The 27,470-nt window shown below is 38.4% G+C and overlaps 1 protein-coding gene across 3 annotated transcripts in view; it reads left to right on the plus strand.

Moving 5' to 3' along the window:
- Window positions 1-467: 467 nt before the first annotated feature.
- fbxw4 (F-box and WD repeat domain containing 4) overlaps window positions 468-27,470 on the plus strand; it is a 95,322-nt gene continuing 68,319 nt past the window's right edge. For all 3 annotated transcript variants that reach the window (XM_026309089.1, XM_026309091.1, XM_026309090.1), the window contains exons 1-5: window positions 468-832; window positions 17,439-17,534; window positions 17,922-18,113; window positions 21,262-21,394; window positions 21,623-21,708. In XM_026309089.1, the coding sequence (XP_026164874.1) occupies window positions 648-832; window positions 17,439-17,534; window positions 17,922-18,113; window positions 21,262-21,394; window positions 21,623-21,708 (692 nt within the window). In that variant the 5' untranslated portion in view covers window positions 468-647. The remainder of the gene's footprint in view (window positions 833-17,438; window positions 17,535-17,921; window positions 18,114-21,261; window positions 21,395-21,622; window positions 21,709-27,470) is intronic.

The following is a 27,470-nucleotide window of genomic DNA, read 5'->3' on the forward strand; positions in this document are numbered from 1 at the left end:
TAACCATTTTAGTCTATACAATTCCTTAATATTAAAAAAAAACAAACAGTGGGAGCTCTAGCTATCTAGCACATTTTTGGTATGACTGCTTCAACATTTTGAAGTAATCCTCAATATGACCGTAACACCACTCTTTTTTTTTTTACTAACTGACTCACCAACATTTCATTGTCAATGAATGATTAAATAGTAATTTGTCTTTGTATAATATAGGCTATGCTTTATATTCCAAACAAATTTTGTCTTTGTTAAAGTTCAGGCCAACAGAGCTTATATGTGCAGGTTTGATTGGGATGTGGAATGTAGGAACTGTGTTATGGGGAAACAAGTGCAGTAAAAAGCAATGCCAACAGCTGAATTATATAGGTCTCTTTGTATGTTTACCGTAAAATGTTATTAAACGTGAAAACCACGACGTAAATATCATACGTCATCACGTCCAGTGACGTATAGTTGTGGTCATCAGCTGTTAGTCGATTGGTAGAATGGCTTCCTGATTCCCCTGTGCTGTTGTTTTGTTAAAGAATATAACGTTAGTTTATTTGAGTTAACTTCAGTTTTTACAAATGAGTGCCGTGTGCGGGACAACACACATCGAGAACCGGGAGTACGAGGGGGAAACAGCACTGTTGTCGATTTAGGCTACCATGTTGTTATTCCAGCTGCCAGATGACGTCTTTTATCATATCCTGTCTTATTTAGACTGCAGATCTCTCAGTCGCCTCTCTCAAGTTTGTAAAAGCTTTTACCGCTTTGTAAACCGGGACGCTGTGTGGAGGAAGATCGCTAAAGAGGGTTTAAACACCGGAATCACTCGGGATGGGACGGACAGGTAAAATAACGTGCACTGTATTTTTATCTTAGCATATCTGTTGTGTGGCAGTCTTCTCTCTGGCCACATATAGAGGCAGGCTGCTGTACATAGACTGACTGTCGCTATTCCATCCAGGGTAAGAACAGAGATAAACGCACTTCAGCACTGGCCTTACACCTGAAACTTGACCTGTTGGTCTGACTATGTTCTGTTGGCGTCAGGGGCACTATTGCACGCCAGTAGTTGTATGGCCTGTGTTGGCCCAAAAATTGTCGGTGCTTTGTGATACGTTGTGATACTTTATATCTTAATACGAACCCAACCTAATTATACCTCTAACCACCGAGGGGGCGCTACGGGAATGCACTTTTAACCCATGGGGCGAACACATCACCCTGGGGGGACAGACACAAGATCGGACTAACCCTCTTGGGTGGCCCCTGTTAATGTTTTAACAATGAAATAATTAGTTGATTTATCGATTGGAGATTTTGAAATAAAACATATTTGCAACAATCTTAACCCTTATGTACTGTTTGGGATGTTTTCATCCACCAAGGGTAATTTTTCTCTTTTCTCTTTGGCCATAACTTTCACTGTATTTCACCAAATGGAATGATTTTGATGACAAACCTTAATTTGACATACATTTTGGAAAATATGATTTTGAAGTTTTCCATAGGTCAGTAATACACTGTGGACAAATTCACTACTCTTTTGTTATGTTCACAATGAAAACATCCACTAAAATAAACTGCTGTAAAAATATATCAGATAAATATTTTCAACTTTTTTGCATAAATCTGTTAATCAACTTCAGTTCCAAGATTGAAAACATTCCAAGATTTTAACTCTTTAAATGCCAATTTAATAAGTGATGTGATGAATTTGGTGGAAAAAACACAAAATGACTTATTTTCAATATAAAAAGTGATTGTGGGCTGGATATATTTTTACCTTTTATCAGTCTTAGATATGTCAAAGATTAGTAAAAACACTGATTTTGATGCATTGTTACTTTTTGTGCAACATCAGATTTAATTTTTTTCTGAATAATTTATTATTTGTGAATGTTTTTGCCCCATTGACTGCCATTATAATGACATTTTTTGACTGCACAGCCATGACACTATATAATCATGCATTCTTGATGGTTGGTGGTTTCCCCTGTTGGGAAGAGGTAAAATTTGTGATTTTTACTGTTGACAACCAAGTGGCCCCATTAACCCTTTACACAGGCCTGTGCATAGAAAACTTTCCAGTTTCTGGCTTTTATATGGAGTTTTATTTGAACTATATCAGCATATTATAGTGTGTGTGAGTGTGTGAATGTGTGAGTGAGCGTGAGAGAGAAAGAGACTTTTACATGTTGACTATGAGCTGTCTGAGAAAATCAGAATATGTACCACAGCTCTCAGAGAATTTGAGACTCTACATTGAGCAAACAAAAACAAAGCAAATATATTTATGCACCTGCTGCCTTTTGATGGGGAGAAGTATACACCAAACAAAAACAAGGTAAGAGTGGATTTAAACACTGACATGCCATCCTGCTGGTCATTTCATGATGAGAAGAGCAGTAAGCACCATAAGTGGTGGCTTCACTCGTACCAAACCTTTGGCAATGATTATGCAGCCTGATCCCTCCAGCAAGATACAGAAAATATCATCTTCTCCCTGTGACACCACTGATTCAGGAGAGTCCTGATTTTGTTATGGCACCCTCATCATCCTCAACAGCTTTTTCCCCTGAAAGCAAGGAGGATTCAGAGGATCCTGGGTGGACTGGGAGAAATGGCAAAGTGTGGTTTCCTACCAACATGGAGACAATCGCATTATGCCATTGTGAGGGTCCAGAATGTGGACTCTTCATTCAGTCTGTTAACAGAGATGCTGACAATGGGCATCCATGAAGGCGGCGCACAGTGAGAAAGAAACTGGACCGGGGTGGACTCCAGAGATCTTCATACCTACATTGGGCTACTGATTTTGGCTGGAGACTACAGGTTAGAGCAGAGTCCACATGCTGCCTGTGGAATGATCGCAATGGTCATATGATTTTCCGAACCACCATGTCATGCCACCACTCAAGATTTCATAAAATCCGCAGAGCTCTGTGATTTGACAGTAAGCTGCATAGACCGGCTTGTCATAGAGAGGACTAGCTTGCACCCATCAGATCCCTGTGGTAAATGTGTACTGCTGATGTTGTCATATCCCATGCCAAGAGGTGTGATATCCATCCATCATCTATTATCTATACCTGCTTAGTCATAATTAGGGTCACAGGAATCTGCTGGAGCCTATCTCAGCTCTCTTTGGGTGAAAGGCAGGGGTACACCCTGGACATGTCATCAGTGGTGGTGTGACATTTGCTTGGAAAAAACTGGTGATGCTGCAGAGGTGGGCCAGGAGGGCCTTCTGTCATGGAGATGACAGAAGGACTTCAGGGGCCTCACTGTCACTTGTGACAACTTTTACATCCTACTCACTTGCTCAGAAATGTCTAGAGAAGAAAGTAGTCTTGGTCGGGACAATCAGGAAAAATAAACCAGAGCTTTTATCTCTGTAGGTTGTCGGCACCTACAGCTGCAGATGGAGGACCAATCAGTGGCCAGAGATGTTATTTTTAATTTGGTGGACATATCAGCATAGCTTTTCCTAGAAGAACTGGGAAATTCTCCGGTCTTTGCATCAATGTTGTTGCGCACCTCCCTTGTGCGCTAGTTGCTGCTGCACTGGTGAGAGGGATGCAGTCTTCATCAGCTGTGCGTCCAGAGACCGGCAGACACCGGCAGCTTAGGAGTAAAGAGGGGAACATGCACATTGTGCAAAGGAAAAAAAAAAAGGACAATTCAATTCAATTCAATTTTATTTGTATAGCGCCAAATCACAATACAAATCATCTCAAGGCACTTTACAAAAACTAAAACTAAAAACCCAACAATTCCCTTATGAGCAAGCACTTGGCGACAGTGGAGAGGAAAAACTCCCTTTAACGGAAGAAAAAACCTCCAGCAGAACCAGGCTCAGTTTGGGCGGCCATCTGCCTCGACCGGTTGGGGTGAGTGGATAGAGCAGAGAGAAAAGAACAGCAACAATAAACAACAAATAGACACTGCAGGTTGGTGGGACCAGTAAATGCATATCAGCGATATACAGCTCCAGGACCAGGGACACCTGCAGAAGGTACAGAGAGAACAGAGAGAGAGGGAGAGAGCACAAACTAGGGGAGAGAGAGAGCACAAGGTTAGTGACATTCAATGGTGGAATATGGAATATGGGGGGTTAGGGTAGGGGAGCTCAGTGCACCGATGGTCCTCGGGCAGTCTAGGCCTATAGCAGCATAACTAAGGGATGGTTCAGGGTTGCCTGAAGCCAGCCCTAACTATATGCTTTGTCAAAGAGGAAGGTTTTAAGTCTAGCCTTAAAAGTATAGAGAGTGTCTGCCTCCTGAACCCAGGCTGGGAGCTGGTTCCACAGGAGAGGAGCTTGATAACTAAAGGCTCTGCCTCCCAGTCTGCTTCTGGAAACTCTGGGAACCACAAGTAGACCTGCACTCTGAGAGCGAAGTGGTCTATTGGGATAATATGGTACTATGAGGTCTTTAAGGTATGAAGGAGCTTGATTATGAAGGGATTTGTATGTGAGAAGAAGGATTTTAAATTCTATTCTATATTTTACAGGGAGCCAATGAAGAGAAGCCAATATAGGAGAAATATGATCTCTCTTGCTAGTTCCTGTCAGGACTCTGGCTGTGGCATTCTGGATTAATTGGAGGCTTTTTATGGAGATATTGGGACATCCAGATTGTAATGAGTTACAGTAATCTAGCCTTGAGGTAACAAATGCATGGACTAGTTTTTCTGCATCATTTTGAGACAGGAAGCTCCTAATTTTGGAAATGTTGCGCAGGTGAAAGAATGCAGTTCTAGAGATTTGTTTTATGTGTGAGTTAAAGGACATGTCCTGGTCAAAAATAACTCCAAGGTTTTTTACAGTAGTGCTAGAGGCCAGGGTTATGCCATCTAGAGTAGCTATAATTTTAGAAAAGTTATTTCTGAGATTTTTTGGCCCAAATATAATGACTTCTGTTTTCTCTGAGTTTAAAAGTAAAAAGTTACTGGTCATCCAGGCCTTTATGTCAGTTAGACAGACTTGAAGTCTGGTTAACTGGTTTGTGTTAACAGGTTTAATAGATAGATACAACTGCATAGCAGTGGTAATTAATAGAGTGCTTCCTAATGACATAGCCTAGAGGAAGCATGTACAGGGTGAACAGAATCGGTCCTAGCACAGAGCCTTGTGGAACTCCATAACTAACTTTTGTTCGTGTGGAAGGTTCATCATGGACATGAACAAACTGGAATCTGTCCGATAAATAGGATTGGAACCATTTTAACGCTGTTCCTCTGATACCAATCACATGCTCCAGTCTCTGTAATAAGATGTTGTGGTCAATGGTGTCGAATGCAGCACTAAGGTCTAGGAGGACAAGTATAGAAACAAGTCCATTATCTGAGGCTAAGAGAAGATCGTTGGTAACTTTTAACAGTGCTGTTTCTGTACTATGATGTGCTCTAAATCCTGATTGAAAATCTTCAAATAGTTCATTCCTGTGTAAGTGGTCTGATAGCTGCTTAGCAACAGCCTTTTCTAGGATTTTAGAAATAAATGGCAGGTTGGATATTGGTCTATAATTAGCCAAGACTCCTGGATCAAGACTAGGCTTTTTGAGTAAAGGTTTGATTACTGCAGTCTTAAAGGCCTGTGGTACGTAGCCTGATACTAGAGATACATTTACCAAGTCTAATAAAGATGAGTTCATTAATGGCAGGGTGTCTTTAAGCAGTCTAGTCGGGATGGGGTCTAAGAGACACGTTGATAATTTCGATGAAGCAACTACTGATGTAAATTCAGAGAGATCTATGGGAGAGAAGCAGTCTAAACATGACTGAGGTCCTACAGATGATTCAAGAGCTACTGTAGTAGAAGATTCATTTATTGCAGGTATAGGAAGCATCTGCTGAATTTTATCTCTAATAGTTGTGATTTTATTTGTAAAGAAACTCATAAATTCATCACTGCTGAGAGCAAAGATAACACTGGGCTCAACAGAGCTGTGACTTTTTGTCAGCCTGGCTACAGTGCTGAAAAGAAACCTGGGATTGTTCTTATTTTCCTCTATTAGTGACGAATAGTATGCAGTTCTGGCTTTACGGAGAGCTTTTTTATATGTTAGTAGATTATTTTTCCAGGCTAGAAAAATTTCCTCTAAGTTTGTGGAACGCCACTTCCTTTCCAGCCTTCGTGATGCCTGCTTTAAGGTACGAATATGTAAATTATACCATGGGGCTAGTCTTCTCTGATTCACTAACTTCTTTTTCAGAGGGGCCACAGAATCAAGCGTTTCACGCAGGGAGGTTACAGCGCTGTCAGCAATATGATCAATTTGGTAGGGAGTGGGATTGAAGCAGCTGCCCTCCACTATGTTTATACTTGGCATAGATGTAAATAAAGATGGAATCATTTTCTTAAATTTATTAACAGCGTTGTCGGATAAACATCTGCTGTAGTGGAATTTTCTTCCAAACGCTGCATGATCCATCATTTTAAATTCAAAAGTTATTAAAGAATGATCTGACAAAACAGGATTTGGGGGAAAAACTATGGACTAGGACAGCCAGCACTTTCTGGTAGACACACTTGCATAGAGCAGAAGGTGATATCCTGCAAGTCCTGCTGGAAAGACTGAACGCACACACACACATACGCATACACACACACTATATTATGCAGATATAGTCCATATAAAACTCCATATAAAAGCCAGAAACGTCTGTGACAAATCCGTGACATCACTCATGAAATTGGCATTAAGGGGTTAAAATCCTGGGTTTTTTAACATTTAGTAGTTTTGATCAGTACTGAATTTTATTAACAGATTTATGAAAGAAAAAGTTGAACATTTTTTTTATCTGATATATTTTTACTAGGCCTGTCAAAATTAATGCGTTAATAACGTATTTACACAAACTCATTTTAATGGCACTAATATTATTAACGCAGTGCGCATTTCCTGTTTGACCCGTGGCCTAGCCCTTAGAAGGAGAAAGCCATAGACAGTAAAGAGAGCAGCAGCAAACAGAAATGGAGGGTCTTCTAAACGGTAAATTCATCTTGTCTGCAGATACTTAGCAACAGCTGCCACATCCATACTTTGTGAATGATTGTTTTCACTGTCAGGCCATGTTGTTCAGAAATTACCGAGCTGTCCTGTCATCTGAAAATGTAAACAGGCTTGTCTGTTTGAGCAACTGGCTCAGTCCAAAGAAAGAGAAATAATGGGAACTTGTGTTTTTTCTATGTTCTTTTTTTCCATGTTTTTAATAGACATGAATATGTACATATGTACTGTCTTTGAAACATGTTTATGTTCCTTATGCTGTAGGTTTAAGATGGTTTCACTAATAATAACCATACATTTGCATAAAGCATCCATGTTTGTCCATGACCATGTTGATTATATGCATGAGTATTTAAAAAAAAAAAGAAAAGTATTAATTTAAGGGTCATTCAGAACATAAAAATGAGTGATTAATCATGAGTTAACTCATGACAATCATGCAATTAATTGTGATTAAATATTTTAATCAATTGGCAGCCTGAATTTTTACAGCAGTTTATTAGTGGATGTTTTCATCCCGAACATAAGGGTAGTGTTTTTGAACAGTGTACAAGGGCTAATGAATTAGTTATTGTTGGGTCATTTCATTTTTTTATTTTCATAAAATTAAATACTTGTTACTTACAAGTGTGAATATTCACCAGTTGGAATTTGTCTGAGTATTGGTAACTTATATCATCATATCAAATAACACATACCCATTTCAGTTTTTCCAAGTGATGAAACTTATATTACAAAACTCAGCATGAATAATTACTCTATAGTGTCTTTGCAAAGAAATCACCATCATGACAGAGTGCTAAAGCAGTCTGCTGGAGAGTGACAGAGAAACAAAGAGCACTTTGAGCTTTATACAGTATTATTAGGATGGATACAGAAGCTGCCAGTCTTTGTCCCTGACAGGGGACATACTAATTAAGTGAGTCGAGGCATTCTAGACAGAAATGAAAAAACAAGAACAATCTCCCTAAAGTTGATAAAATAGATTTTCCACTACATTCCTCCATTTTCATTATTGTTAATTATTCAGTCAAGTATACACAGGTTGTTTATAAACATCATAATAAGAATCTCATTAACATGGATCCAACTTAATTCAATCCAATTTATTTCTATAGGGTCAAATCACCATACAGTTATCTCAAGGCACAAAAAACACAAACCCAACAAATCCCTTATGAGCAAAAACTTGGTGACAATGGAGAAGGAAAAAATCCCTTTAACGGAAGAAACCTCCAGCAGAACTGGGCTTCTGGAAACCAGAAGTATGACCTTCCCTCTGAGAGTGAAGTGCTCTATTGGGATGATTTGGTACTATGAGGTCTTTAAGGTATGAATGAGCTTGATCATGACAGGATTTCTAAGTGAGGAGACGGATTTTAAATTCTTCCTATGTGAAATTCCATCCTTCATCTAAGTATCAACACCTGAGATCTTTGCCAGTTCATCAGAGAGCAATGTCACAGAGCCATCACGAGCTGTGTTACTGGAGATGCAGTTTAACATGACTCACCAAACACAATGCAATTCTGTTATGTTTCCATCTCATAAGAGTTGTATTGCCAAATTCTTTCAAAGCATCATGTGTTAATTTCTGCCGGTTGTAAGACATGTATTTGAGTTTAGTGCTAATACCGTGTCTGAAACAAATGTTGTTTTATAATGTCTAATGAGACTGCAGGTCTTGTTGGGCGTTTTTGGTCTACAGTGGTTTGTGCCGACCAAAAATTGACAGAATGAAATAAAATAATTTAGCCTACGGAAGAATTTGGAACAAAATAACAAAATAATGTATGAATTAGGAACAGTTGAAATGGAGAATGTGGAAAAGAAGTGAAGAGATGTGTGCAAGCAGGTTGGAACGGGTGGAGGTAAGTGTCAGGTGTGGTGTGTGACAAAAGAGTGTCAGCAAGAATGAAAGGAAAGGTGTACAAGACAATGGTGAGACCAGCAATGTTGTATGGTTTAGAGACAGTGGCACTGAGAAAAAGACAGGAAGCAGAGCTGGAGGTAGCAGAGCTGAAGATGTTGAGGTTCTCTCTGGGAGTGACGAGGATGGATAGGATCAGGAATGAGTACATCAGAGGGACAACATGGGTATATTGCTGCAAACGTCTTGTGTCTAGCGTCGTAAGAACAGTGGTGGAAAGTTTGATCTGGTTCAACTTTTGTCAACATCTTACAATGTGCTGTTGCAGGGTGAAGCCCAGCTCGAGTTAGATGGGACAACTATATTGTTTTACAACGTGTATTTGACTTTCTTCTCCAACTGCCGTTGTTTTTCTGATAAAAGCATTGGTGAATTGGTACAGCTTCACCCACGTCAGTATCATGTTCTATCAAATTTGTACAAGATGGAGAATCTAAAAACAATAAGGGAAAAGATAGAATTAAAACTTTTAGCTGTTCTTTCCTTTAACTCAGACAAATGGACCTGACAAATGACAACTGATCCAGGTTTTTAAGTTACTCAGAATTTTCAAGTTGACCTTGCAACATGGAGTCATAAAGAGCACCAACATCTTCTATTTCATAGTGGGCCAGGGAAGATGAAGAAATGTAGCAATGGTCCCTGATTTACAGTAACTATATGAGCAAAACCTTCAGGCTGTGGAAAGTAAGATTTCAACAAATTGATCAGGTTCAAGTTGTATTTATTCATCCCCGTGGGGAAATTATGTTTGCAGCATACATATATTTGACGATTCGCATTGGCACTATGAATATATGTATATGCATGAATAAGTAGATATGAACAATAAATTTAATGCTGATAAATCTAATTGAGATATCTAGTCAAAACTGTCAACTACCACTAGAGGAAGAAGAGCTTAAAAACTTAATTGCTTGTGGAATAAATGATAATTTTAACCAATTTTTTTTAAGCATCTGGAACACAATATCATCGACCTGATGGTAACAATTCAAAGATATACGATAAAGGATGCCTCTTCTCATTCACAATGATGTTAGCCTTATGTAACACTCTTTCTTTATAAATACTCACTATGCTCTTTAATTTTGTTCCCAACAATTTACTTGCTGCTGTGACCACCTTCCCCAATGACCTCTTCTGGGCCTCAGAAGAATTACCATACCAACAGATCACACAAAATGTCATAGTGCTTTCGATGAAAACCCCATAAAACAACAGCAACATTCTGTTATCAACATTAAAAGACAATAATTTCTTTAAGAAATACATTCTCTGTTATAGCTTTTTGCTTATGCAGTCAGTCCATGCATCCCACCTAAGTTTATTGTCCAACATTATATCTAGGTATTTATAATTTGTCACTAACTAGATTTGCTCTCTGTTAATAAATGTAGGGTGGGTTACACTTTGCTCTTTCTGTCTAAAATCACTAACCATCTCCTTAATTTTGGAGATATTTAAAAAGAGATTTGAATTTTTGCACCAGTTTAAAAAGAAATCTAAAACAGGCCCATGTTCTTCCTCCCCATCGTGTAAAAGGCTCACTAAAGCGGTATCATCTGCATACTTTACAATGTGTCTGTTATTAAAAGAACTCATGTAAGAATTTGTATATAAAATAAATAATAATGGAGATAAAACACATCCCTGGGGAGCTCCGATCGAAGTGATCATATTATCTGAAATAGATCCTCCTATTCTGACTTGCTGTATTCTAAGACTAAGAAAATTGATTACCCAAGCAGCATCCTGCTAGCTTCTTTGGCCAAGGTGGGAGCTAATATGCTGGGAGAAATACAGTTAAAAGCTGATGAGAAATCCACAAACAATTTTTTTTTTTTTTTTTTTTTTGGTATTTCTAAATGTGAATGCAGCAGGTGCAATACAGTTTCAATTGCAAATAAGCCAATTGGATCTGTAAGATGCCGTGTTTGAAATACAATGTACTTCTTCACTAAGTGTTCAAAGCACTTCATCACAAGTGATGTAAGTGCTATTGGACGGAAATAATTTATTCCTGAGGGTCTAGAAACTTTTGCCATTGGAATTATTGTGGTTGTTTTCCATAAGACAGGAACGATACCAGAATAATAGGATGCTCTAAAAATATCAGCTAAAAACTGGCGGTAACTGAACACCACAATGTTTTGAGACATTTCCACATATCTTATCTGGACTTTTACAGGGATTACATTTCCTAAAAATCTGTCTGACCTCTGTTTCATTAATAGAGAAACCTACCAGAGGATTTGTGTCAGATGATACCGCAAACACCGGGTAGCATCACCACTTCCGCTATCAAAGTGACAATAATATGAGTTAATCTGATTTGCCATCTCCAGCTCCTCACATCCCTACAGCACCGGGGATGGTCTGCATCTTCCCTTATGGGGTATGTTTGTCATATTCTTAATCCTTTGCCAAGCGTATCGAGAGTTACCTTGTGTAAAAGATGCCTCTATTTTTTGTTTATATGTGTGTTTATCTATTTATATTTGTCTTTTAATCTGTTTCTGTGAGTCCCTCAGAGCCACCTCATTCTGATTTCTATATGCCTGTCTTTTCTCATTTATAAGGGTCTTTAAGTTTTTAGGCACCCAAAGATTGTCATTAGGGTTAACCTTAAAAATCTTAGTAGGAATGACAAAATCCAGATCAGTGAGACTGCCCATCACAGTCAGGGTACTGAGCCAAAAATGGAGAACTTCCTGGACCAATCACATCGTGCCAAGCACAGTCATGGGACGAACCAGATGGATTCCCCCGCCCAACGTGGCAAGACACAAAAACACAGTATACAGTGGGTACAGAAAGTATTCAGACCCCTTTAAATTTTTCACTCTTTGTGTCATTGCAGCCATTTGCCAAAATCAAAAAAGTTCATTTTATTTCTCATTAATGTACACTCAGCACCCCATCTTGACAGAAAAAAACAGAAATGTAGAAATTTTTGCAAATTTATTAAAAAAGAAAAACTGAAATATCACATGGTCATAAGTATTCAGACCCTTTGCAGTGACACTCATATTTAACTCACATGCTGTCCATTTCTTCTGATCCTCATTGAGATGGTTCTGCTCCTTCATTGGAGTCCAGTTGTGTTTAATTAAACTGATTGGACTTGATTAGGAAAGGCACACACCTGTCTATATAAGACCTTACAGCTCACAGTGCATGTCAGAGCAAATGAGAATCATGAGGTCGAAGGAACTGCCCAAGGAGCTCAGAGACAGAATTGTGGCAAGGCTCAGATCTGGCCAAGGTTACAAAATAATTTCTGCAGCACTCAAGGTTCCTAAGAGCACAGTGGCCTCCATAATCCTCAAATGGAAAAAGTTTGGGACGACCAGAACTCTTCCTAGACCTGGCCGTCCAGCCAAACTGAGCAATCGTGGGAGAAGAGCCTTGGTGAGAGAGGTAAAGAAGAACCCAAAGATCACTGTGGCTGAGCTCCAGAGATGCAGTAGGGAGATGGGAGAAAGTTCCACAAAGTCAACTATCACTGCAGCTCTCCACCAGTCGGGGTTTTATGGCAGAGTGGCCCGACGGAAGCCTCTCCTCAGTGCAAGACACATGAAAGCCCGCATAGAGTTTGCCAAAAAACACATGAAGGACTCCCAGACTATGAGAAATAAGATTCTCTGGTCTGATGAGACCAAGATTGAACTTTTTGGTGTTAATTCTAAGCGGTATGTGTGGAGAAAACCAGGCACTGCTCATCACCTGCCCAATACAATCCCTACAGTGAAACATGGTGATGGGAGCATCATGTTGTGGGGGTGTTTTTCAGCTGCAGGGACAGGACGACTGGTTGCAACTGAAGGAAAGATGAATGTGGCCAAGTACAGAGATATCCTGGAAGAAAACCTCTTCCAGAGTGCTCAGGACCTCAGACTGGGCTGAAGGTTCACCTTTCAACAGGACAATGACCCTAAGCACACAGCTAAAATAACAAAGGAGTGGCTTCGGAACAACTCTGTGACCGTTCTTGACTGGTCCAGCCAGAGCCCTGACCTAAACCCAATTGAGCATCTCTGGAGAGACCTGAAAATGGCTGTCCACCAACGTTCACCATCCAACCTGACAGAACTGGAGAGGATCTGCAAGGAAGAATGGCAGAGGATCCCCAAATCCAGGTGTGAAACACTTGTTGCATCATTCCCAAGAAGACTCATGGCTGTACTAGCTCAAAAGGGTGCTTCTACTCAATACTGAGCACAGGGTCTGAATACTTATGACCATGTGATATTTCAGTTTTTCTTTTTTAACAAATTTGCAAAAATTTCTACATTTCTGTTTTTTTCTGTCAATATGGGGTGCTGAGTGTACATTAATGAGAAATAAAATGAACTTTTTTGATTTTGGCAAATGGCTGCAATGACACAGAGTGAAAAATTTAGGGGTCTGAATACTTTCCGTACCCACTGTACAGACAGATAATACCCAGACTTGAAGCAGGCTTGAAAGAGAACTCTGAAAGAATGAATAAGACATGAGAACACACCCTGAACCCTTAATTCAGAACTCTTAGATCTGAACTCTGGGGAACTGAACACCCCGAAGAGAACAGAAATGGACGGAGTTCCAGACAGATTCAGAGAAAGTTATGAGATGTCCAGACTCTCAAGATTCTCTTGCCCTGAGGAGAAACACTCTCAAAAAGAGAGCTACAGGAGAACCATGAACTAGAGATTGTTTTACTGCCCAGCAGAGGAGAAACAAAGACATTGTCCCTGCGTGTGGCTGTCCCCCAGCTGACCATCTCATATCAACCAACTCCATGAGACGACCCTTCAGCAGCCAGAAGGACAGTGAGAAAAGGCGACGAACCGACCCAGGCCCGAAGCCCAACACTCCGGAGAACATCTACTCCCACCGGCAGACTGCAGTCGGGCCAGTCGACAGACGAATAGACTGAGCCTCAGTAAATCTGAGGACAAGCAAGTAACCTGTGGCTGTGCTGGTTGTCTCACACTAATCTCAGTTGGTCTTCATAATTACTAAAGCTTCCTCCTAAACTGTGTTTAGACATGAGACTCAAACTTCTTCTTTTCCTTTTGGCTGCTCCCTTCAGGGGTCGCCACAGCGAATCATCCGCCTCCATTCAACCCTGTCCTCTGTATCCTCCTCACCCACACCAACTATCCTCATGTCCTCCTTCACTACATCCAAGAACCTCCTCTTTGGTCTTCCTCTAGGCCTCCTTCCTGGCATCTTTAACCTCAGCATCCTTTTACCAATGTATTCACTGTCCCTCCTCTGAACACGTCCAAACCATCTCAATCAACACTCGACATCTTCAGCTCTTCTACCTCCAGCTCTGCCTCCTGTCTTTTTCTCAGTGGCACTGCCTCTAAACCATACAACAATGCTGGTCTCACCGCTGTCTTGTACACTTTTCCTTTCATTCTTGCCGACACTCACACATCACACCTGACACTTTCCTCCACCCGTTCCAACCTGCTTGCACACGTCTCTTCACTTCTTTTCCACATTCTCCATTGCTCTGGACTGTTGACCCTAGTTACTTAAAATCCTCCATCTTCTTTACCTCTACTCCCTGTAACCTCACCATTCTACTTCAGTCCCTCTCATTTACACACATATACTCTGTTTTACTGTGGCTAACCTTCATTCCTCTCCTTTCCACCTCTCTAGATTTTCCTCCACCTGCTCCCTGCTCTCACTACATATGACAAAGTGAAGTCTCTTTCAGATTGTAGAATGATATCCTGTATTACTCATTAATTGACTGGTTGCTCTGCCTTTAAAGGTTCTGGTGCCCCAAATTATTAAGATGGTTTATGATATTCATAATTCATAAACTAGACATAATAAACCTTCATGTTCAATACATGTACATATTTAAATTCGCTACATCAGTAACTGTTTCAACCTATTCATTAATATCAACTGTACTAAAAATATCCCAATATGTACATTCAAAAAACCCTTGCAGAGCTGTTATATTGTCATTGTCCCGTACTTTAACAGTCTTTTCCTGAGACTTTTCCCTTTCGACTAGCCTCTGGTAGACAGGACAGAGGTAGGCCACACTATGATCAGACGCTCCCAATGACGGGAGAAGTGACGAGAGATAAGTGTTTTTAACAGTTCGGTAGCACATGTCCAAAGTCTTTTTCCTCCTTGTGGGACAATCACCATATGGATAATATGTGCACAGACTTTTCTTAGCATTACACTTATTAAAATCACCCATAATAAACTTGGGAGCATTGGGAGAAATTGACTCAAGTCTCTGAGATAGTTTGAAAACAATCTCTTGGACTTTCTTAGCATTTGATATACCGCAATAATAAAAATTTGAAGAAACTCCCTTGTTTAATAATATCGTCGAAGGGAGACATAACAATTCAACATCCATAGTGCACAGGCTCTCTCTAACCTTGACTGCGCGGCACCAATCCTCTTGAACAAGGAGGCATACTCCACTTTCATGAGTCTTCACGGTTTTGTCAGGATCCCTGTTGGTCCTAAACGATACAAAGCCAGCAGGTTCCACCTCACTGGGGGTGACGTTGCTATCCAGCTACGTCTCAGTGATTGCCAGGATACAGGAATTCCAATACTCGTGTAGGTAGCGAATATTAGCTGATAGTTCATTCATTTTTGCTTGCAGAGATTGCAGATTGATAAGAAGAGTTGTAGGCAAACAAAGTTTATTTTTATCTCTCAGCCGTCTCAATCGGTGACGAAGGCCTGCTCTGCATCCACGTTTGCGCTTAGTGTGTGCTTAAACTCCCGTCACATTTGTTTTAAGATAGTTCGGGATCATATCCACTGCTGTAGAACACTCCGTTGAAACAGAGTTTCGGAAACAATAGTAAAAACTCCCTGTTATATTGGATTTTATTTACGGCAGCGCCGCCAACAGAGTAGTCAGAGTTCAATCCACAAGAAAAATAAATGTTGAGAAACGTCATCAGCAATCAAATCAAACTCCATGCTGCATAATCCATGATTAACATTCTCCAGCAAAACATTAAATTAAGTTTTGCCATGTGAAAAATGCCAAAAAGCAAAGCGAGAGACACCGCTAGGCAGCCAGGGAACAGTGCCGCTGGAAGTCTACTATATGGCATATAGTAGTAGAAATCATGTAGTTCTGATCTGAAACCTGCTTTATTACTGAGTAGGGACCCGAGAACTTGGCCTAAAAGGGAGCGCTTACAGGCAACAAGCCTAACACTTGGTCACCAACACTAAAAGCATGTTTCTCAGATTTACAATCAAATATATATTTTCATTTTTTCTTGAGACCTTTCTAAATTAGCTTCATACAGTCGTCTTTTGAAACCATTGACATAGTCAATAAGTTTAGTGGGAGATGGAGAGCTTTTCCAGTCATTCTGTATCAGAGTTAAAGGACCACGAACAGAATGACCAAACACAAGTTCATTTGGACTGAACCCTTTACTGGCCTGAGTGGCTTCTCTGGCTGCCAGCATTAGCCGGCGTAGACCTTCTTCCAAGTCTGGGTCAAGCTCAGTGCAGTAAGCACAAAACAGAGATGTGAGGGTCTGATGGAAGCATTCAATACATCTACACCCTATCATCCAGAGAGTCAGGGGGACTCTCTGGATGATAGGGTGTAGATGTAACATGCTTGATCTGCAGCTGTTTTAGGATTTCTGCAAACAGGTTAGATGTAAAGTTTGTCCCTTGGTCACTTTGTATCACTTTTGGAATACCAAACACTAAAATGAACTGAGACAAAGCTTTGACAACAGACTTGGTTGTTATATTTCTAAGAGCATAAGCTGCTGGGTAATGTATATTTAATCTATAACTTACAGGCTGTAAGCAAATACATACTGCCTGCTTTAGGCTTTAGCAGAGGACCAACACAGTCAATTAAAAGATGTTAAAAAGGTTTACCAACTGCTGGAATGTCATCCAAGGGAGAGTTCCTAGCAAAAAGAACACAGAGGCTCATCTCAGATTTGCCAAAAAATATCTTGTTATCTCCAAGACTTTTGGGCAAAGATTCTGTGGACTGATGAGGCAAAGGTTCAACTTTGTGGATGGTGTGCATCCTGAAACATCTGGCACAAAACTAACGCATTTCATAAAGGAACATCATCAAACATGGTGGTGGTAGTGTGATGGTCTGGGGCTGCTTTGCAAGCTTTAAAACCTGAATGACTTGCCATAATTGATGGAACCATGAATTCTGCTCTCTAGCAGAAAATCCTGAAGGCCTGGAGTTCTTTAGACTTTGTTCAGGGAGGAAGGAGAATGCCTGGACATCAGTTCATGACCTGAAGCTAAAGCACAGTTGGGTTAAATAAAAGTTTTCTTATCTTATAATCCACACATCTCATGGTCCACATTTATTACTGGGACCATGTCTTTGATTTAAAAAGCATATTTCCACTAAAAGCTGCGTTTTTTGTTTTTTTGTTTTGTAATTTGAGTGTATTTATCTGTTAAACAATGGTAAAGCCACAGCAATGCTTAACTATCACTGTTATTTGCAGATATCCTCACATCCCATTGAAGGAGCGAGTGAAGATAGCTCAAAACTGGTGTGATGGAATCTGCAAAAAGGCAGTTCCTCTCAAATGGAAAACAAAGTAAGTGAGCCACCTACACATTGTTTGAAGGCCAAAATGCTATGGCTTTATTTTACCTGGACAACATGTAGTGTAAAACATAAAAAAACGGAATGAGAAAATATATGTTGTGCTTTACATTGGGACAAGTCCTATAGATTCATTCCATCAGCTTCCAATCTTTATGCCCAAATTTTGACAGACATAAGTGATATGCATCTTTTAAACTCTGAAGGAAATAAATATATTTTCCCAAATTTTCGATATTCCTGTAACAAACATTATATGTTCTTTTGTGAGCTGTCTGAGACACATCTGCATATGTTATTAGAGTCTATCATGGTATTTGCATTTATTTGCTGTCACTTATAAATTACATTTCCTTGAAATTATGTGCCTTGTCTTTAGACTGTTACCATGGTTACAGCTGGATGGAGATGGAGAGATACTGTTTTTATCTCAGGCTGCTAATATTGAAGCATATTATCTACGTCAAGACCCTGGGAAGCTCCAGAGTAACCCATTTAAAATCTACTCAGCCAACAACGGTGATGTGTGCCACTTTGTTCTGACAGATTCACACCTGATCAGTGGCAGAAGGTAGCTTATGCTTTTTGTTGTCCTTGTAACTTTATTTGGCATAGACAACATGCATTAGTTTATGTATGATGTTGGAGGCATCATTTGTCACAATCACATTAAGGAATGTTTTTGATTGATCCATACCAACCTAACCTATAGAGATTTAAACTATTACATTTTGTAGTTTAAATATTTCCATACTGCTACTGGTGAAAATGTGGCTCATGATAAGTAATGTGCAGAAACAATAATTTATTTGGAGTTAATATAAGATCTGGTAAGTACTCAGATTTTCATGTGAATATAGGTAGCAATACTACAGTCTAAACGTATACTGTACAAGTATATGTAAAGTAATAAAAGCATGCAGAATAATGTACTGTATTAAAATTTTCTATTTTAATTATTGATAAATTACATTTTGTATCATCACTTGTAGCTGGTAAAGGTGGGCCTGATTATATTTCATTTATTTTTTTGCTTGGTAGCTTTTTTTTTTTTTTTTTGACAAGGCAAAATGGACACACTGGTTGTGATGGTAAAAATCCTGCTGATAAGGAGGGGTGAAATGCAGTGAATTATTCAAATAGCTATGTTGGCACTAGGGTTTGGAATCATTAGGCATTCCATGATTCAATTCGATTTCGAGGCCCATGTTTCAGATATTTCTATACATATTTTATCCATATGAAATACATGCTATTTTTAAAACACCTACAGAAATAAGAATCAGTATTTTTTTTACTATTACTTAATTAAAATGGTAATCTGCTTCGCAGTTACAACTTTTCAAAAAGTGCCATAAGGTGTCATAAAAATAAAAAAGGTCCCCCCTTGATCTTGGGAACAATAGTTTGATTTTCAGTTTTAAATCAAGGCCTACTAATTTGCATGTTATGTGGCTTTCAGCCACTTCAGACATTGGTGATTCAATAGATACTAATAAGCACCAACATAATATGTCACTTGAACCAAATGATGGCATGAAGCAGAAACAGCTACGTAAGGCATAATATCACTCACACAATAAATTACTTTGATTTGTCCTCAAAAGGCAATTAGTTGACATAAACACACACACACACACGTGCATAAACACACTACCATATTTTCTGGACTATAAGTCACACTTTTTTTTTTTACTCCTCTAGCTTGTAGTACGACTTATATAGGGAATTGACCTATATGTGTATATTTACAGTAATTTTGTCAAGTAGTCAGTAGTGTAAGATGGCACTCTTGACTCAATTGAAGATAATGCTGTTCTGCCAAAAAAAGTAAAAACCCACATTCACACTAAACTCCTAGTGTAACAGAAGTGAAAATGCCACCCAAAACAAAGAGCTATACTGCAGGTAAGTGCAGGTAATAAAGTGTGCAGCTGAAACACAGTTTGAAGTGAGTGTCAGCATTCAGACAGCCTGAGAGAGGAGGAGGAGATGCTGCCTCATCTCCCCCTACCCTGATGTTGGTGCAGTTGTTTAATATTACTTGACACATATGAATGAATTTCATAATGCACTTCTGCTTATTGTTATGTCTAGCCAATGTTTGTCATGGGCTAATTTAAACTATAGTTAGTATAATAAGGAATGCAACTTACACACAGAAGCGACTTATATGTTTTTTTTCTGTTCAACAAGGCAGCTTGTGCTAAAAGCGACTAATACTACAGTGCGACTTATAGTCCGTAAAATACGGTACATAAAGATTATATACACCTTCCAAAAAAGCATATCATATGTATATTCTGGTAAGATCAAGAGGTCAGTATTTAGATAATCACTTGTTTACTGAGTTTAGTAGAATCTTGTAAGAAAAAAGGAATTTTAGAATTGGCTACTGGTGGGTAATGGGACCCTAAAAAACAGAACAAGAGTGGAGAATCTGAAACTCTGGATTTTAGGGATAAGAAACTCTCAAACTAAATGGATTTTGTTGTCTTTACCATTTGTTTCTTGTACAGAGGAGGCAGGTACTGTGGTTGATAACCAGTGATTTTACTCAAGACATTTATCACCTTATTCAAAATGTTTCTCTGTCTAACAGGAAGGAAAGAATAGCAACAAATAAATGCCTGACAAGACAAACTCTAGTATAGGTAGAAGTAGAGTTTGATTCAGACATGGGGTGAACTTTCAACTCAATCTGACCCACACTATGCTTGAGAGACACATCATCATACTTGCCATCATTCAGCCTCATCAAATGTAGGCACTCTAATTTAAGTCAAATGTAAATGTTTAACTAAAATTGCATATTCACAACTGACTAGTACAAAAAAAAGTAATGTTTTTAAGGATGAGAGGGCTGAGAAATTCATGGTCATTCTGCCTGGGAGAAATGTTGTCATTTGAACACATTTATTCTCAGAGAACAGAACTAAGAACCAAACCAAAAAAACAAAACAAAGTAATGGGAAATTGAGACTTCAGTGAGAGGCAATAAGAATAAGAGATGGATGAAATGAAAAACAAAAGTAAATCAAATACCTCCTTTTAGATTCCTCTGCAGCAGGACGAACAGGTTTTTTTCTAAATATTTCATTCATCAACTTGTGATAATTAAAATCTCATTACTTGACGTGGATGAATCAACAAACAACTTGGACAATGCACGATGTATTGTATGTGTTAGATTTCATAGGTAAGGAAGGGGGAATCCTTTGTAGATGTTCCGGAAAAAACATCTCTTCTTGACCAAACGAGAGGGATTTATATGAAACTATCGCGAAGCGCTTTCTGAGAGAGAAAAAGATCTGAACCTCAATATGCTGTGCTTTCAGAAACTTTTGTAGCAAACCAGTTAAAAAAATCTGATTCAGAATCTTGCTGAGGTCCAGGTAAATTTCAATGAAAATTTCCCAACACACTTTGAGGACTTTAACATAGGAAAACAAATTCTACTTTGCATTGAAAAACCATTTATACTCAGAAATGTCAAAGAATTTTCGTGGGAACCAGAGAATTTGCCTGTGAGTCAGTACAGCTTCCCTGCAAACTCAGCTGATAGACCTCCAAGAAAATCTCTGCAGGCAGCTCAAAGTAATTGTGTAACTTAATCGGTTTTTTTATATTGTATTTGTTGTACCTGAAACTTTTGCACAACACTGTTTAAAATCAATATATCAGACTAGTTCTAAAATTAACTGCTTTTTGTCTGTCAGTGATGGCAAGATCCTGATCCACAGCAGGACAAGTGACATGTTAGTGGAGTTATCCGGACATAACCAGGAAGTTAACTGCCTGGACTCTAAAGATGGACTCATCATCAGTGGATCCAGAGACCGAACAGTCCGGGTCAGAACACGTCTATATTTCAGATTTATTTATGTAATGGGCTTGGTGCATGGTTTTGTGTTATTTAAAATGGATTTTCTTCATAAAGAATATATTTCCATTCAGATTCAATTCATCATAAGATTTCAGCAGTATCTACAATGTACATATCATAATATGTTTTGCATATTATATGCATACATATGCATACATTAAAAAAATGTTTACTGGTGATTTTTGTTTTTCTAGATCTGGACTTTGACTTCCAGCTGCCCCAAAGAAACAATTTCTATGTATGACAGAGTGTGGTCTGTTGCTATTAGCCCCACGCTGAGGTAAGCATTTGCTCAGAATCATTTACAAGAATTAACTGTAGGCACAAAGAGGTTGACTAATGTGACTGTGATAGGTCACATTATTAAGCATGGTTTCCCCTCAGTAAAACTGTTATTATCAGCAGTCTTCAGATTTTCTTACTTACACAGACTACTGACAGTAAATTACAACACCTGCTCATGGTCCAGCAGGTGAGTATCTAACTTTAAGCCAACTTGTTACACTCTATACAGCAGTGGTCACCAACCTGTCGATCATGATTGACAGGTCAATCTTTAAGGGTAAAAAATTATTTACTATGTTCCACCAATCAGACCACTGTTGCAAATATGTTTGCCATAATACCAATATTCCATTGGTTCAATGGTGTGTCAGTCAAATTTTCAGCACTATGCTGCATACAATCTGCCTAATTTTACCAGAAGTCTCTGGTTTGGCTAGCAGTCAAGATGGAGGAAAAACACAGAAAAATACTGAAAACATATAACTTGCATTCTGAATGGGTATGGGAACATGGGTCATGCCTTCATATTTTTAAGCAATCGCATTCAGTTTCATGCAGGCACTCCCACAATTTCTGAAAACTTGACTTTCTAGTTAGAGACTAATTGGTCTTTCAATGTTTTGGTATGTCATTCCTTGTGGACATGCTTCAGTTTTTGTTGAAAACCAATATAAACTGTAGTGATTAATATCTGTATATACGTTTTCAATACTGTGTTCTATATTTGTACATCAGTTGTCACATTTGTTTGAATGGAAAAATGGTTTGGTAATAATAAGATAAAGCATTCTTCCATAATTTATCTGTATGGGATTTCATTTTTCAAACTTCTAAAAGGTATGGTAGATCTGTGCTTTTTGTCTGACATGAAAAGTTATCCTGGCTGACAAAAGGTTAGTGACCACTGTTATACAGGGTCAAATGTGTCCAGATGGAGATTGTCAAACTAACTTCAGTGTGTTTTGTGGGAACTGTCTTGTGACAAAGTGTAGAGCTAATCTATGTGGCTGGGGTTAGGGATAAAGTTAGGCTGAGTTTAACCCTCTCGGATATAATGGTGTTTTGGGGCCCTGTACAAGTTTTGACATGGCTTGACATTTGTGTTTTTTAGTTTTTCTTTAACATATTAATGGCTAAAGTCTGATAACACTGTAATAAGCACAAACTGACCTACAATAATATGTGAGCAGCAAGTTCATACATGATTGTGTTTTTGAGAAAACACACAGAACATTGGTTCACAAGACTTTTGAGAACTGGATCTTGTAGCCCAGAGTGTTTGCTTCAAAATGATGTGAAAAGCATCGTTCACTGATTCACAGAAAACAATACACTGATTAGACTTTTCTTAGGCCCTTTTTTGTAGAAATGGCATATGCAGGAAGGTGTGTATGATCATGAATAATCATGTGATTTACCTGAGAAGACAAAGACCCGCATAATGAGCCTTTCAGTCAGGAATGTGGCTGAGAGGTAATTACTCGTCAGGAATTATATACTCTGCTGGGTCCAGTCGCTCTTCAAAATGCAAACATCCGTCATCTGAGTCGTGTTTTTCCTCTGATGAGAAAGCAAACTATTGGTTGTTGTCCAGAGCCATCCGGAGTGCTTCTTCACCTATGTAGTGTGCCATCATCCAAACATGCAGAAAAAGTGAGTAAATTCTATGAAGCTTGACGTTTTATGCCATTTCTTGGGGGCATGTACATAATTACCTAGCTCACCTTTCATACGGATTACATAAAAAGAGATTATTTGTTTTTGACTCGAATTGTTTTATTTAAAAGTAGACAGTTTCTATACACATATTTCTTATGTTTTGAGGCAAGTATTTGCTGAGATTCCGGTTGTTTTATGTGTCTGTGAAGAGAGGTGACAGAGAAGACAAAGAGTGCACCCTGTCTGCTTTCTTTATTATACAAAAGCACAACATTTTGTTGTGTATACAAATAAAAGTATATATATTGCTCTTATCTGTACAATCAAAACTGACAAAGTAATTTAAGTTCTTTTCGGTGTTATCAGGAGAAGATGCCACAAAATAAGCCAGCGCATTCGTCGGCCCCTGAGGGTTAAAGAAAGAGGAATTTGTTTGATGAAATTGATGGAGATATAAACAAACACCCATCTCTTGCAAAATACTGACTGAATGAGCTGTTTTTTATAAAACCTCACTTATCTGTATTTGCAATTAAATTGCAAATCCAACATAATACATATCCTATATCAGTTTACTTGTGTGATGCCTGTCTGGATTTCATAGCCAGCCCTACACTACACTATTCAACACCAATCCATGTAAACATTTTCTACATTCTGTATTTTATGGCTTTTACTTCTCTCAGCTTGCATACTCATTATATTCTATGTAATTTTAATTTGTTTTTTTAAATGTATTTTTTCTAGTTTGTAATGGAGTATTTCTGGTAGTGTAAAGGTTCCCACTACAGTGTCAACAGTATAATCAATGTGAAATGATAGAATATGACTAAAAGGGGCATAAGAGAGCAGATACACATTCTTTATAATGTTTTTGTAGAAGTGCTTTTGAATTTGTTTAATATAACAGGGACTAGTTTTTGCAGCACCTGTGTTAGTGTCAGGACCCTAAAAAACCTAAAAAAAGTTTGGCATACCTGCCCACTTATAAGTCGTATGTAGTCAGGGTTTTTTTTTTTTTTCTACTGGAAAAATCCCAGATTATGATTTAAATTAACATCCACTGCAAAAATGTCTTAAAATAGTTCCATTCCAGTTTGCCCACACTGTTAAGGTTAGCAACAGAAAGAAAAAAAAGCCCTGTTATGGCTAGGGTTAGGCAACTAAAACAGTTTTAAATGTCCAAATGCGCTTTCCAAATAGATGATTATCACAAAGAATGTGATCACTGTGATAACATTCCAGAGTTGTAAAACCAGAACATCTGATAACTTTTAGATCATGATGGAATGCAATCTCTTTTTAATCCCTCTAAATAAGTAAGGAGCCGATAAAATATTCATTTATCTTTTTCAGTCAAACTGTAACTGTTCCACGTGGAAGTAAGAAATCCATTAGATCTGCACACACACATGGTGTTCTTGTATGTATGGTTGAAACCTCATTGCATCCCACAGATCTAAGAGGACCAGACAGATTATCCAGATCATTGATTCTCCAATTTGCTGCCTGAAATAGCAGCCTGTGCCTGAGCCTGCTGCCCCCTCATAATGGAAACCTGCTCACTACCTCTCATTGATCAACGGTCTGGAAACCAGGTGTCAACTCACTGAAAAACCTATTTAAACTACTTCTGCTATGCACATCAACTCAAGTAACTTCTTCAGTTTGTTCCTATTAGGAACCACGTTTTTTACCTCTGTTGTTTAAACATAAGCCTACACTAGTAGCCATTAAAGGTGCCACTGCATGCCACAGTAAGTTGCTACTTTCACAACCGTTCATTATACATACTGCAGCCCATACTGTAATGAAAGTTCAGGATTTGCTGTAAACTGCGTTTATTTTCTGTGGATCTTTGTTACTTTACGGTAATAGTTTGGAAGTTTTAGCTTTCAGCCAACCCTCTTTCCTAAAACATCCCTGTGCAACTACAATGCAAATGTAGATACATACATACTTGATTGTGCAATAATATTCCCATATAATGTATTTTTTGAATAAATGAAATTCTACTTAGTAACACCCCAGTGTGATAGGGAAGATTTGGTGGAGCTGATCAGCGCTGCGCTTTCATGCAGGAGACTGGAGTTCAATCCTGTTTGAAGCTGCATTTCAAAATAGGAATTTTCATTGTGAGAGTCTGCACATAATAAAACTTTAAGAAAATAACATTTAAGCTATAGTTAGAAAACTGACTTTAGTGCTGGAGGATCAGATATTCTGGCAGTTGGTAAATGTCTACACAGTGAACAGTGAAAACATATAAACACATATATATCAGTGGTAGGAACGTTTACTAATTATAATAAATTAGTAATTTTTTTGAAGCATGAGAGCCCAAATTACTACCCAGGCTACAAATTACAGCATGCCCAGAGGGGGATAATGACTACATTATAATTGTGATGATTCGTCAGGCAATAAACAGAAAACGTCTTTTAATTTACAAATTAAGTTACAAAATATTTCTTTTAAGTACAGACAGATTGTGAAACCCGACATAAGATTAAAATCAGACTGAAACACTATAACTTTTAGAACTAAAAGTTATAGTGTTTCTAAAATGAGTTCTTTAAACTTGACTATGCTGTGAAGTTGAAGGGAGCAAGAGAAAAGGGATTTCTGTGATTGTTAATGCAAATCTATAATCTGTAACTTAGACGGAGCAAAAACAGTTAACCTGTGATCCACGGAGCTGAACTATGAACATTGTTAATGGTGAAAAAATATGAGCAGTGACACCGCTCTCCCTCTCAGCTAGGCAGGTCTCACATTATGATTAATTTATTATCTTTTTGCAACAGATAATTGGCAAAGGTTTAACCCTCAGATGTCGACGAATGTGGCAGCGCATTTTGTGGCATCTTCTGATAATGCCGAAACAAACTTAAATTACTTTGTCAGTTTTGATCGTACAAATAAGAGCAATATATCATTTGAATCTGTAAAGGGTCTAGTTTTATTTGTATACACTCATAATAACAACAAAATGCTGTGCTTTTGTAAAATTAAGAAAGCGGACAGGGTGCGCTCTGTCTTCTTTGTCATCTCTCTTCACAGACACATAAATAAATCAACCTGAATCTCAGCGAATACTTGCCTCATAAAAATAAGAAATATATGGCTAAAATGCTTGAAATGTCTTCTTTTAAATGAAATGATTCAAGTCAAAAACAAATCACCACTTTTTATTTAATCCGTATGAAAGTAAGGAGTGGTACGTTTTCTCCCGTCTCACCTCATTATACATAATGTGATCCTGCCTCGCACTGAGCCCACTGTTCATATGGAAATAATCTGAGGTGAGCCAGGTAATTATGTACATGCCCCGGAGAAATGACATGAAACGTCAAACTTCATCATAGAATTTACTCACTTTTTTTTGCGTTTGGATGATGGCACGTTACGCGGGTGAAGAAGCACTTTGTATGTTCCAGACAACGACTTTTAGTTTACTTTGTCCTCAAAGTAAAAACACGACTCAGATGACAAACATTTGGATCTTTTTTTGAAAAAAAAAAAAAAAAACACATTTTCTATAGTGTTAAGTTTTTAGTAACCTCCCCACCACCTCACCCCCACCCCCTTCTCTCTCTCATACACACACACACCATCTGTAAAACTGTGAAATTCATCTTACCTCAAATGTGAATGTGCAATGTAATAAAAATTTGGATACACTACTCACACTTATTTTATACACTGATTACAATATATATATTTTTATTTTATTTGTATTGTGTATATTCCGATTACCTTGGCTGTTGCTTTTTCTTTTTACCCATTATGCATCTGTCTCCTCTCTGTAACAAAGTGTAGTGTGGATGTGGATATTTAACAGTAGTAATTAATGAGGTAACACAATTATGTGTGCGATATGTAGACTGCTGCCATTAGTCAATCTACGCAACTTTTTCTATTCTGTTTTCTGCATCAAAACAATTAATGAAATATCTAAGATGTAAGGAAGGTATATGCACAACTCCATTATAGCTAAATTTTACACCAAAGTAAAGCACGTTATGCCAGACGGTTAGCAATGCTAGGCATTGTGCGGTATACATGCACCACATGGTTTTTTAATGCTAATTCTTT

Source organism: Mastacembelus armatus, chromosome 15 (genome assembly GCF_900324485.2).
Source record: "Mastacembelus armatus chromosome 15, fMasArm1.2, whole genome shotgun sequence".
NCBI classification, from domain to species: Eukaryota; Metazoa; Chordata; class Actinopteri; order Synbranchiformes; family Mastacembelidae; genus Mastacembelus; species Mastacembelus armatus.